The sequence below is a fragment of the Orcinus orca genome, chromosome 1 (genome assembly GCF_937001465.1).
Source record: "Orcinus orca chromosome 1, mOrcOrc1.1, whole genome shotgun sequence".
In the NCBI taxonomy this organism is placed as follows: Eukaryota; Metazoa; Chordata; class Mammalia; order Artiodactyla; family Delphinidae; genus Orcinus; species Orcinus orca.
This window is the reverse complement of record NC_064559.1, coordinates 175,967,977-175,980,526: the sequence shown is the minus strand read 5'-3', so window position 1 is coordinate 175,980,526 and position 12,550 is coordinate 175,967,977. Positions and strand designations below refer to the sequence as shown.

The following is a 12,550-nucleotide window of genomic DNA, read 5'->3' as shown; positions in this document are numbered from 1 at the left end:
AGATGTAGAAGGAAGGAGAGCTTTCAGTGTTCTATTGGCTCAGACAGAAAAGGCTGACCACCTGGCTGAAAATGGATTCCTTCTGGGTTAGCTTGGCTTCTAAAGGTCCAACACCTTTCTTGCCACACATGGGGGCTTGAGAGTGACCCTGATAGGTGAGGCAGAAACTCTGACTTTCCTGAGGCTCTACTTCAGCCTCAGAAGGGTTTGGTGCAGCAAAATGAAGATCGTTAACGATAGGACCAAGTTTGATAGTAAAGAGATGTTTTGTTCTGCTCATACTGCCCACAGCCTGGAGCCTACTTCCGCTCTGTCAGTAGAAAGGGGGTTTCTGACTGAAGCTGTGGAGACTTTGAGATTTCAGACATGTCCTCTGTTCTATTCACCTTTCCAGTTTTGTTTCTTGCTATATCTCCCTTACACACTATATTCTAGATTTTCCAAATGATTTTCAATTCCCAACATATCAGATTGTTTTTTGCCGTCAGGTGCCTGTTTACATGGTTCTCCTTTGCTCGAGAGGTTCTTCCCTTTTGTATATTTGGTAAATAGCCAACAATTTTAAGATTTAGCCTAAATTCTCTCCTTTGAGATGGTGTTCCTGATCCTTGTGCCAGGAACTGACCAATTTCTCTCTTCTGTCCATAATTAACCCTGACAGTCTTCTACCATCATACCTGTGAAATTTTACTGCACTTATTTCTTTTTCTTTTTTTTTTTTTTTTTTTTGCGGTATGCGGGCCTCTCACTGTTGTGGTCGCTCCCATTGCGAAGCACAGGCTCCAGACACGCAGGCCCAGCGGCCATGGCTCACGGGCCCAGCCGCTCCGCGGCATGTGGGATCCTCCCGGACTGGGGCACGAACCCACGTCCCCTGCATTGGCAGGCGGACTCTCAACCACTGCGCCACCAGGGAAGCCCCTGCACTTATTTCTTTACTCATCTGAGTCTCTATAATAGAGACTGTGAGCAGCTGGACAGCAAGAGGCAAATCTTACTCATCTTTACACTCCTAGCCTCCCAGAGCCTGGAAGATAGGCAGTAATTGTTTGTTGAAGGTGTGTGTGTTCTCGGGGTTATGTGAGGGTAGAGAAGTGGGAAAAGGAGCATGTATGGAGGAGAAGGCCTCCAATCCCCTTGTCAAAGAGAATATAACTGACACATCGGTGCGTTACAGGAAAGGTCCTAGTGGGTCTAGAGCATCTTCGGGCCTATTTCTCTAATGTTCTCCAGTAGGAAGAGAAACCAAGGTCTAGGCCTTTCACAGAGTTTCTTGTTTCAGCATTGTATTTGACAGAGGCAATCTCATGTGAGAAGAAAAGGTGACAGTGCAGAATAGGAGAGCTCTGAGCCATAGAGATTTGAATTCTATTGGTAATTTGACTTTGAGCAAATTATTTCATGTCTTTGGGCTTTAGTTTCCTCACGAAGTTGTGGGGATTCAATAAGATAATTGATGTAAAGAGGCTTGATAAGTATTAAATGGAAGTTACAGGACGTGGCTGGGTCTGGCCTGTGTACTCCTGCCCTAGGAGGTGTTCTTTTTATACTTTATAGCAATCTGCTTCCTTCAGTGAGAGGAATGGGAGGGAGGCCCAGACACTGCTCAGGCTGCTAAATTCCCTAGGGCTGGGGCTGGTCCTGGAGTGTGACTGTCGATCAGGCTCTACCTTGAGGTAAGACTGACCAGAAAAGAACAAAGGAAACGCTTCTCTGGCTAGCTTCCCAGGGCACCTCCAAAAGCTCCTCTTTGCCCTTTATCCCTCTGTAGCCATCAGTTAGCCACATCATCTCATAACCAGACTCTGACATCTGCTCTTCCTTCACCCAGTCTCTTCCTAGTTTCCAGGGACACTGGAATGTTCTGAAGACAGTGCCAGTTTCATTAACACTTCTTGGTCCTCAGTGCTCCAGACCAGAGGGGTTAATGAGGGGTTAGGCTGAGGCAAACAACACCTTTTTCTGCTCTGCTAGGCTCCGAATAAATACCTGCACCATCACTGGGACTCAGGGGAGGAAGACTGTATCTGGCATTTTGGGGGAAGATGTATTTTTATGGAGATTCAGTAAGGTGGAGGAAACCTGAAGGGGAAAAACAAGCAGTACTAGTTCCGCTTGGCCAGGGCTGGAAGGAGGCTCCAATAAACACACTGGAAAAGTTCTGGGCTGGAATCAGGTCGGGAAAGATCCTAAAGGGAAGAGTACAAGGGAGGAAAGTAAGTTGGGAAAAAAACCAGTGAGGTAGAAGGGAATGACAAGTCACATATGAAAAGCTGCACTGTTGGGAAGCTGGGGAGGACTCCTGCTAGCCAGGACTTGATCTATGTACCCATCAGGTCTACTTTCACAGCCAAAGGACTGATCACTGCGGGACCAGGGAAGAGATCCAAGTTCTCTCACTGACAGTAATAAAAGACTCAGATGAAATGTCCAATTAGTTTCCCAGGTTTTGACTTTGTTGGCTGTGGTTTTTCAGTTGGCTTGAGCAGGAGGTCAAACTTGGTTGCCAGGATTTTTGCCAGAGATAATCTCATTAACTGAGCATGCTGGGTGGGGTGAGTAAAGGCAGAATTGTTAGAAAATGCCTTGTTCTCCTGGTAGTGCTAAAAACGGGCAGAGGGGCCTACGCTGGGTTACGATAGTCCCATTTTTGGTGTAGAAGACTGCTATGGATGTGGTGACTCTGTGGCATGCAAATGACTGGGATTTGGAGAGGGGATGGCATTGCTTCTGAGGATGAATGTTTTTTCCTGAAATCCCTCCATGGGAGGAAGACTGACTGGGGACTTTGCCATCCCCTGACTCTTTGCTGGTGAGGACCTGAGCTGATGTTTGTCTGGGTCATCCATAGTTAACAGGTCTTGACTGCTGCACTGATGGTTTGGAATTTGCATTCTCAATGTGGCTCAGCCTCAAAGAAAAGTGATAGTGGGGACTTCCCTGGTGGTCCAGTGGGTAAGACTCCACGCTCCCAATGCGGGGGGCCTGGGTTTGATCCCTGGTCACGGAACTAGATCCCGCATGCATGCCACAACTAAGAGTTTGCATGCCGCAACTAAGAAGTCCGCATGCTGCAACTAAGAAGCTCACATGTGGCAACTATGAGCCTGCATGCTGCAACTAAAGATCCCGCATGCCGCAGCGAAGATCCCGTGTGCAGCAACTAAGACCCGGCACAGTCAAAATAAATAAGTAAATAAATATTTTTTAAAAAAAGATAAGTGATAGTGGGAACAGGTGACTGGCCAGGAGTACCTGTGGCAGGAAGGCACTGATTACTGTGCTGGACGCATTGGTCTCTCTAGCATAGAGGACAGAGCAAGAAATGTTGGGGTTCTCCAGTTTAAAGTCCAGATGACTTCCTTGGCCATCTCTCCTTCAGGACCGTTAAGGAGAGGGCATGTAGTTAGAGCTAGAAAGCCCAGGAGACGCCACAGCCCGTGACATCCTAGGGGTTTGGCTGGCACATCCCTATGTTCCCTGATGGGAGATGTGCCTCAATACTGGCATTCCGTTGACATTCATGCATTCTGCACACAGAATGAAGAGGGGTCCTTGCAAAGTAAAAGAAAGGAGCACCAATACTTTGCTGGAAGTGGGGAGAAGAACAAGCAGAAACTGTGAGCTTCCAGGTTCCAGCAAATAAGAAAGGAGGGACACCCTAGGGCAGTGGCAAATGGAGTTCACTCATTCAAATATGCCAGTAAAAACAACAAAAGGAAGCAGCTCCTGGCTCCAGGAGGGACTGAAAGAAGAAAAGCACTAGGGGATGTTTCTACTTTTTGCTGAGCAGGAGATAATTTACAAAGACAAAGAAGCAAGAAGGAGGTGGAAGAAACATGGTGTGGGGCCATAAACCCAAATAGGAGAGAACAAAGCAGGGGAGAGAAATGCAGTGAGGAGACAGGGGAGGGGATGGGATAAGAAAGCAGCCCCACAGACCAGCTGAGCGGCTGCTTTTGAAGCTCTGGGGATCCCTTCCAAGACCTTCCATGGAATCAGAGAAAAGGCTGGTGTTCTCAATCCTATTTTTAAGAAACAACCAACAGGGGCTTCCCTGGTGGCGCAGTGGTTGTGAGTCCGCCTGCCAGTGCAGGGGACATGGGTTCGTGCCCCGGTCCCGGAGGATCCCACATGCCGTGGAGCGGCTGGGCCCGTAAGCCATGGCTGCTGGGCTTGCGTGTCCGGAGCCTGTGCTCCACAACAGGAGAGGCCACAACAGTGAGAGGCCCGTGTACTGCAAAAAAAAAAAAAAGAAACAACCAACAGGCCTCAGATGCTCAAAAAACAAGTTTCTCTGCAAGCCAAGGGTAGGCTTGGGTGAAGTGGTATGCTGAGCAGGGGAAAGAACTAAGACCTGATGTTCCTGAGGAGAGTAAGAGCCATAATATGGAGGCCAAACATATTTTTCCTATTGGTCCGAGAAAGATGGACTAAAGGGAGAAAAAGGGTATCAACGACCAAATTCTGCTGGGCAAGCCAGGAATGGCTTCTTCTTCTGGTCTTTTTGGAGGCTGTCGATAGTTCAGGCTGAAGACCCAGTTTTGTCATGTACTAGCTATGACCTTGGGTAAATTTCAACTTTTCAAAGTCTCAGTTTCCACTTCACCAAATGGGTCAATAATGAATCCCTACCTTAGATGGCTTTTATGAGAATCCAATAAAGACAATGCACTGGAGAACATTTTAAAGCTGTAAACAATAGCTGTAGGCCAGTGGCACTCTAGGAGGGCAGGACCATCCATGCCTCCTGTGCTGGAGTTCAGGCTGGTGTCTCAGCCCTCTCACCTAAACTCATACTCTCAGCTGGCACGGGATCACAGCAGAAAGTACCAATAGCTGGGGCACCGCTGCTGACCAACACTCCTGTTCAAAGATTCTCTGCTGAGACACTGGGTGGAGTCTGTCTCCTACTAACTGAACTAAAAATGCCAGCCTTCCCTGCAGCTAGGGCAGGGGTATAGGATCTAGGCTTGACCTGTTAATGCAGCCACCACAAACCTTGGGCTGGGCCACCACACAAAAAAGTAGGAACCAGAGAGAATCCACCTGCTGGGCGGCTGGAGTAGCACTGCCAGCTGTGATAACCAGTGTTCAGCAAGGATGGCAGCAGTGTCCTCACCAGAATGATTTGGAGTGTAAATCTTGGCTGTAACCCATTTTCTAAGCTTGATTCTGCAACTTCTTAGAGCTGTGAGCTACCTACCTTTACAATGAATTCTTTATCAGCTTAAATCAGCCAGAGTTATTAGTTTATGATGCTTATAACAAAGAACCTTATTGGTAAACTAGTGACACCCAGGAAAGGCCTCTTAGAAATGACAATTCTCACACGTAGAAGAAGAAAGCACTTGAAATGTGGGAAGAAAGGCAATGAAGAGGAGAGTTGCATCTAGTCTCAAGTGAAGAAAAAGGTTGAAGGGTGGTTTCAGGCCAAGGCCACACCTCCCCAGTTCATTTATCGGTGTTGCATGTGGTTCTTTCATCAGCGTAAGTTTAGAAGAGAAGCCAGAAGAGATTTCATGATAACTGCAACTATCTCACAAATGCCTTTCTTGGAACCCAAACTCTCTGCCCTGAAATGCCCCCAATTTCCCTTTATGGATCCAAAATTTATTCACTCATCTCTCCCCTTCCCACTATCTACGATAAACCAGGACCTGTTCTGAGAGCTAGGGATACATATTGAAATAAGTCAATCCTTGGCCTGAGGATCTCAGTCTAGTAGGGAAGGTAGATTCATAAATAATAGCCATAACTTGTGTATGTACTTTAATAAAGGTACTGACAAAGGAGCAGAGGAGGAAGGAATGCTCATTTTGACTGTGGGGAATCATGGGAAGAGTCAGGGAGAGAAAGCACTTGGGCAGAGTCATCAAGAATTCCAGAGAGAGAGAGGGCATGTGCAAAGGCATGGAGAGGCACAAGAGCGTGGTGTGTATATGGAGCTCTAAGTCCCCTGGTATGCTCCAGAAGCTGTTTGTACTCCTCAAAACATTTAACTGTATTTAATTCTCACAACAATCTTCCAAGATAGGTTTTTTTTTTTTTTTTTTTTTTTTTTTGCGGTACGCGGGCCTCTCACTGCTGCGGCCTCTCCTGCCGCGGAGCACAGGCTCCGGACGCGCAGGCCCAGGGGCTATGGCCCACGGGCGCAGCCGCCCCGCGGCACGTGGGACCCTCCTGGACCAGGACACAAACCCGCGTCCCCCGCATCGGCAGGCGGACTCTCTCAACCACTGCGCCACCAGGGAAGCCCCAAGATAGGTATTATTGTCTCAATTTTTCTAGTTTCAAAAGTCTGAGGCCAAGAAATTAAAAACTTAACCTGGTGCACATCCAGTGAGTTGCACAGCTGAGATCTGAACCCGGGTCTGTTTGAGTCTAAAGCTCGCAAGGGAAGCACACAACTTTAAAAAGGGAAGGAGAAAAAACTGAAGAAGGCCTCTACTTACTGGGAGAAGGAAAATGATGTGGCTTACACCAATTCAGAATTGGTGGGTTTAGTTCCTTCAGCAACTCCCCTATCCCATCCTATTTTAGGTTTAGGAATAATCTGAAAAGGAGTGAGCCATCCTTACTGATCGTGAGCTTTGTCTACTTTTTGGTTAAAAATACTCAGCCAAATTATGGACCATTCAAATTTGACCAGCCCAGCAGGGAAATCCTGATGTCTGCATGTCTCTCTAGCACTATACAGTCTTTCTACAGCTACAGTGCAGAGCTCGCTAACAGTAAAGCTCACAGCATCATCGCTAAGCAGTTGAGGATGGCTCTGAGAAAATGGCTTCTGAAGAAGCTGCTAACCTTCTTCCAGGCCAAGAATCTATGGGACTCTCTCTCTTAACTATCAGGTCAGATGAGGTACTCAAGGACTGCAGGAGGCCAGAGCTAGTTCCAGAGCCTTTGTTGGATCACTGGCCCTTCTCTCTTATGCCTAACAGCCACTGTAAAGTATTGGTGCCAATCTGGGTCATCAGATCTTTCTGTTAAGTTTTCAATTTTTTGGTAGTAAGGCTGCATAAATATATATGAGCTTATCTAACAAGATAAATTCTTAAAAATGGAACTGTAAAGTCAAAGTTAAAAAATTTGACAGTGATGTCAATCCCCTCCTAAGATAGCTTTATCAATTTATGTTCTCACCTGAAGTGTATGCATATGCTTGTTCCCCAGTTCTCACCAGCACTGAGCATTACCTGTGTTACTGTGATATGTAAAAAATGGCACCTGTGATTGTAATTTGGTTTCTGGTTTACCTTTGGCTTCAATCCTCTGGCTGCTTCCAATTAGGCAGTTCTTGATGTCTGCTCCCTTCTCGATTACAGCATTATTGCAGATGACGCTGCCCTGGATGTTGCTTCTGTAACACAGTAACCAAGTTAGGGAGTGTCCATGGCTCTCATCACTATCCTTGTCACTATGGGTTGGGGGTTCTGGCTCCTCCATATGCTAGGACTAGCTGGCCAGTCCAGTTAATGGCTACAAGCTTATCATTAGAAGACAGAATGGCACAGCTGGGCCAGGAGAGGACGGGGCTTTAGAGAAGACCAGAGTCTGTATATGCTCATAATGATATTCCCCCAAAGCCTGAAAAGAGCAACCAGTCTGCCTTCAGTTCTTTAGGCACCCCAGAATGGGAGGTCTAAATTCCATCCAATCTCTCTTCCTTTGGTCTGGGGGTGGAAGCTGGCCCTGGTCCCTGGGCTGATCCATTGTTCCTGTCTCTCATCTGGGAATATATACCAAATTTCATTGGAGGCTCAGATCCCATGAATCTTCCCAGGAGATCAGCTATGGAAACAGTGGGTGCCCCACAGCTCTCATCATAGACCCTGGTTAATCAAAACCATACTCGTTTAGAAAAAAAAGGATGCTTTTTAAACCAACTCCATGCTACATAAAAGATTACTCATAAAAGCAACACTCTCAAGAGGAGCTCCACTGGCTCTTAGCATTTGAATGTGTTTAAAAAGCATCTTCTTGGCTTCTGAGGACTGGTGGGTGGGGGAAAAGTCCTTTTGAAAATCTTCACTAGCATTTATTGCATATCTACCTCAGCCCAGGTACTGTGCTAAATATTCTATACACATTACAGGAGTGACCTACAAATCTAGCCATTTCATCAGTAAAATCATCTGGGACATTCCTAAATCATTCTGGAAGTACCATTTTTACCTCTGATGTAGTAAAAATAACAAAATTTTACAGATGAGGTAACAGATTAAGAGAAGTTAAACCATTTACCTAAAACCACATAACTGCCAAGTAGCAGTTTCAAAACTAAGTCTGCCTGACTCCAGAATTCATACATTTAATCATAATGCCATACAAAGAAATTAAGGGGGGACTTCCTTGGTGGTCCAGTGGTTAAGACTCCACACTCCCAATGCAGGGGGCCTGGGTTCGATTCCTGGTCAGGGAACCAGATCCCACATCATGCCGCAACTAAGAGTTTGCATGCCACAACTAAGGAGCCAGCAAGCCGCTACTAAGGAGTCCTGGCACAACCAAATAAATAAATAAGGTTAAAAAAAAAAAAAGAAAGAAATTAAGGGGAGAAAAGGCTAGAGGAAGCCTGGGACTGCCTAGTTTTTTTTTTTAATTTATTTTTGTCTGTGTTGGGTCTTCTTTGCGCACGCAGGCTTTCCCTAGTTGTGGCGAGCAGGGGGGCTACTCTTGGTTACGGGTGCACAGGCTTCTCATTGCGGTGGCTTCTCTCATTGTGGAGCACGGGCTCTAGGTACGCGGGCTTCAGTAGTTGTGGCACGCGGGCTCAGTAGTTGTGGCTTGCGGGTTCTAGAGCACAGACTCAGTAGTTGTGGCGCACGGGCTTAGTTGCTCCGCGGCATGTGGGATCTTCCCAGGCCAGGGCTCGAACCCGTGTTCCCTGCATTGGCAGGTGGATTATTAACCACTATGCCACCAGAGAAGCCCTGCCTAGTTGTTTTTTTGAGCCAAGATGGCTCTGTGGAAGGAGCTCTATCCTAACAAGGGAATATTTAATACCCTAAAGAGTCAGAAGTGGGCAGCTGGAGGGGAGAAAGAGGTGAGTAGGAAGGATGTGAGTATCCATTTAAACAAAACAAAACACCAACTAAAAAAAAATCCTCAAGCAACCCAGGAGGCGTGGGGGATGGAAAAGAGGCCATTCCAAGGACTAAAACTATCATGTACAGGCCATTAAAAAAACAGATTCTTCCTTGGGACTCCCCTGGTGGTCCAGTGGTAAAGAATCCACCTTCCAATGCAGGGGACGCGGGTTCAATCCCTGGTCAGGAAACTGAGATCCCACATGCTGTGGGGCAACTAAGCACGTGCACCACAGCTACTGAGACTGCATGCCTCAACTAGAGAGCCATGTGCCACAAACTACAGAGCCCATGCGCTCTGGAGCCCACGCACCACAACTAGAGAGAGAAAACCCGCACGCCACAACTAGAGAGAAGCCCACACGCCACAACAAAAGATCCCATGTACTGCAACTAAGACCTGACGCAGCCAAAAAATAAATAAAATAAAATAAATATCAAAAAGAAAAAGATTCTTCCCAAATGCCAAAACTTTAGTAAACTGCCAAAAAGGAATTTTAGCACTTTATGGCATTCCAGAGCCTTCTTTATCTCTATTCTTCTAGAAGGTTAAAGCTTGTCGGAAAGCAGCAAAAGGCCAAAGCCACAGCACCTCTGTGGTGTGGGCTAGAGATGGGTAGAAACAGTTTTAGGTTTTTTTTGGCTACACCATGCGGCATGTGGGATCCCAGTTTCCCGACAAGGGATCGAACCCATGCCCCCTGCAGTGGAAGTGTGGAGCGAGTCTCAACCACTGGACCACCAGGGAAGTCCTAGTATTAGTTTGTTTTTTGGCTCAGACTCAGGATACACTCAGTGGGTGGGCATTAAGGGACCTTCCAGCACTTTACAATTTGCCCTCCGCCTGAGGAAAAGCAGTCCAGTCAGCGGTTAGGGTGACTCCTGCTCCTAGGGAAAAATTCACCCCAAGAGAAGAGTAAGGAAGTATAGAAAGCCTCAGACACAGAGGCTTCTGAGACATAGCAGGCTTACAACTGGCTACTAGTTTGTCACTGAAAAAGTCTCATTTCTTTTTTCAAAGTGGGAGAAAGGGGATGCTTCCTACTTATTCGTTTAAGAGTAGTAGCATGCTCTGGAGTTAGGCTGGGGTAAACATAGTCAGCAAACGAAACCGCCAACAGGAACTCCAGCAGCCATAATTAGAGAGTACTAAATGGCTATTTTGGAATCTGGGACACAAGTGGGAACCATTTCTGGAAGGAAGAATCTGGAATGACTGAGGTCAGATTTCTACAGCAATGGATAGCCTGGGTTCTCCTTATGTTTAACAGGTCTGATTAAGGTCTCAGGAACCCCCCATATTGCTTTATTGCTTGTCTCATCCAGTTTGTGTGTTAACTCCCTCTGAGACAAATAAACCACCACTAGAGAGTCTGCAGATGTGATAGGGAATAAGTGGCTGATTGATGGGAAGCTGGGGGCTCTTCTGAAGCTCTTGTTCAGTGGATCTGTGAAAGGCTTTGAGACGACAAAATGCTTAGTGAGTGTGAAATCTTTTCTACCACTTGTTTCTTCAATTGTTTCCCATGATCATTGTTGCAGTCACGAGTCACCTAGCAAGGCTGAGGTACTTTGGAAAAATTTTAAGCCAATTTAGCTTTCCTCTTGTCCAGAAAGAACTCCAACGTTAAGGATTTTACAGGTAGTATGTGTGTTTGCTCAGGCTGGAGGGGAAGGACAGACACTACCATATCAAACAAGCCCCACTCCAGGTCGCCAATCCACAGTAAAGACTTTGCCTTTTCTCCTCAGTGCTTAAAGCAGGAGGGGAGGTGACTTCCTATACAGCTCATGAAAAGACCTGGCCCCAGTGCCAGAACTAGTTTCTGAATCCTACTTTTAACTCTCAGCTTGGTACTAAGGACTCTGCTGTGCCGATGCCTGGCTGTGTTCTCTAACAAGCTGCTCAGAGATGGCTAAGATTAATGGGCTTTTGGTCCTCACTTCTTGGTGGTGTCAAATTTTTTTTTTTTTTTTTTGCCGTACGCGGGTCTCTCACTGTTGTGGCCTCTCCCGTTGCGGAGCACAGGCGCCGGACGCGCAGGCTCAGTGGCCATGGCTCACGGGCCCAGCCGCTCCGCGGCATGTAGGATCCTCCCCAACCGGGACACGAACCTGTGTCCCCTGCATCGGCAGGCAGACTCTCAACCACTGCGCCACCAGGGAAGCCCGGTGGTGTCAAATTTTAAGCAAAGCTGCAGGCCTTGAGAAACTACCCCAAGAACCCTAATGCTTCAGTGGAGAGGAGGCCATGAGAAAAACAGAGGCCTATTGTAAGATCACTGCCAAGATACCATAACATACGACAAGAGGAAGAAGCCCTCACCTGGGAAGCAGGAGTGCCTCCAGATTCTCATTCCTCCTCTGGCTTTAGTTAGGACTTTCTTCAGTTTATTCCAGGAGAGAAGGGAACTCACATAAATCTAATGTCTAATACAGCTCAGTCACTACACAAAGCACTTTATATTTATTATGTAACTTAATCCTTTTAGCAAACCTGCAGGAATGGTGGTATTTATTCTAATCTTTACAGATAAAAGTGGGGCTTACAGAAGCTAAGCAATGTGCCCAAGCCTACACAGTGGTAAGTGACTCTCCACGGTGCCACGGGCTTCTGCCTCAGCTGCTGACTGGCAGTGTTTGGTAAAGAGCCATGAAACTTCTTAGTTAACTCTGAGGACAAGCAGGTTCTTCTCTGGGGATTAGCTGGCACGCTTTCTAAACTTACTCATAACCTTGGGGAGAAAAGAGCAAGGAACTGGAGATACACGTAGCCTTTTTAGGCATGTGACTAAAGGTCTCCTTCAGCCCAAAGATTATGGCTGAGTTGCCCGTATCTCTCCAGATGCCAGAGGCTCCTAATCTTGGCCCAAGAGGCCCTGGTCCAGGTGTTCCTCTAGACGAAGAACATGTATTATTTTTAATGAGATATTTCAGGCATACGCAAAAGTCCAGAGAATATACAGAACACCTGTATACCCACCAAAAAACAATACAAAAATAAAGTATTTTTCTTTATTTCACGTTTCCCTCCTTCTCCTCCCAGAGGTAACTACTATTTGACTCTGGTATTTACTGTTCTTAAGCATTTTTACTACATATATTAGTAGACAATATATAGTATTCTTTTGCAAAGTTTAAAAATTTTATATAAATGCTATCATTCTCTATGTATCCTTCTGCAACTTGCTTTTTTCAACATCATATTTGTGAGATTTATCCAGGTTAATTCATGTAATGAGATACAATACTTGAAGAAACATCTCACTTTCTTCCTGTCTCTGGTCACTCTCGCTCTTGGGTCCTCTAGATTAAAATGTACTGGCTCCAGTGAGCAGGCTGAACATTTCTTCCTTTTAGTTCTATGTGCCTCCCTTTACTATATAAAGGTTTAGTAGTGAAAAATGTCTTCCTCCTCAGAAATCTAATTATATTCCCTAAGTAGAGGCTAAGAAAAA

The 12,550-nt window shown here is 46.2% G+C and overlaps 1 protein-coding gene across 3 annotated transcripts in view; it reads right to left on the bottom strand.

Moving 5' to 3' along the window:
* The window catches only part of EIF2B3 (eukaryotic translation initiation factor 2B subunit gamma), a 170,182-nt gene that overhangs the window by 8,072 nt on the left and 149,560 nt on the right, over window positions 1-12,550 (bottom strand). For all 3 annotated transcript variants that reach the window (XR_004481547.2, XM_004266294.4, XM_004266293.4), the window contains exon 11: window positions 7,260-7,363. Coding sequence is in view for 2 of the 3 variants with exons in the window: in XM_004266294.4 (XP_004266342.1) it covers window positions 7,260-7,363 (104 nt within the window). In the remaining variant the exon portion in view is untranslated. The remainder of the gene's footprint in view (window positions 1-7,259; window positions 7,364-12,550) is intronic.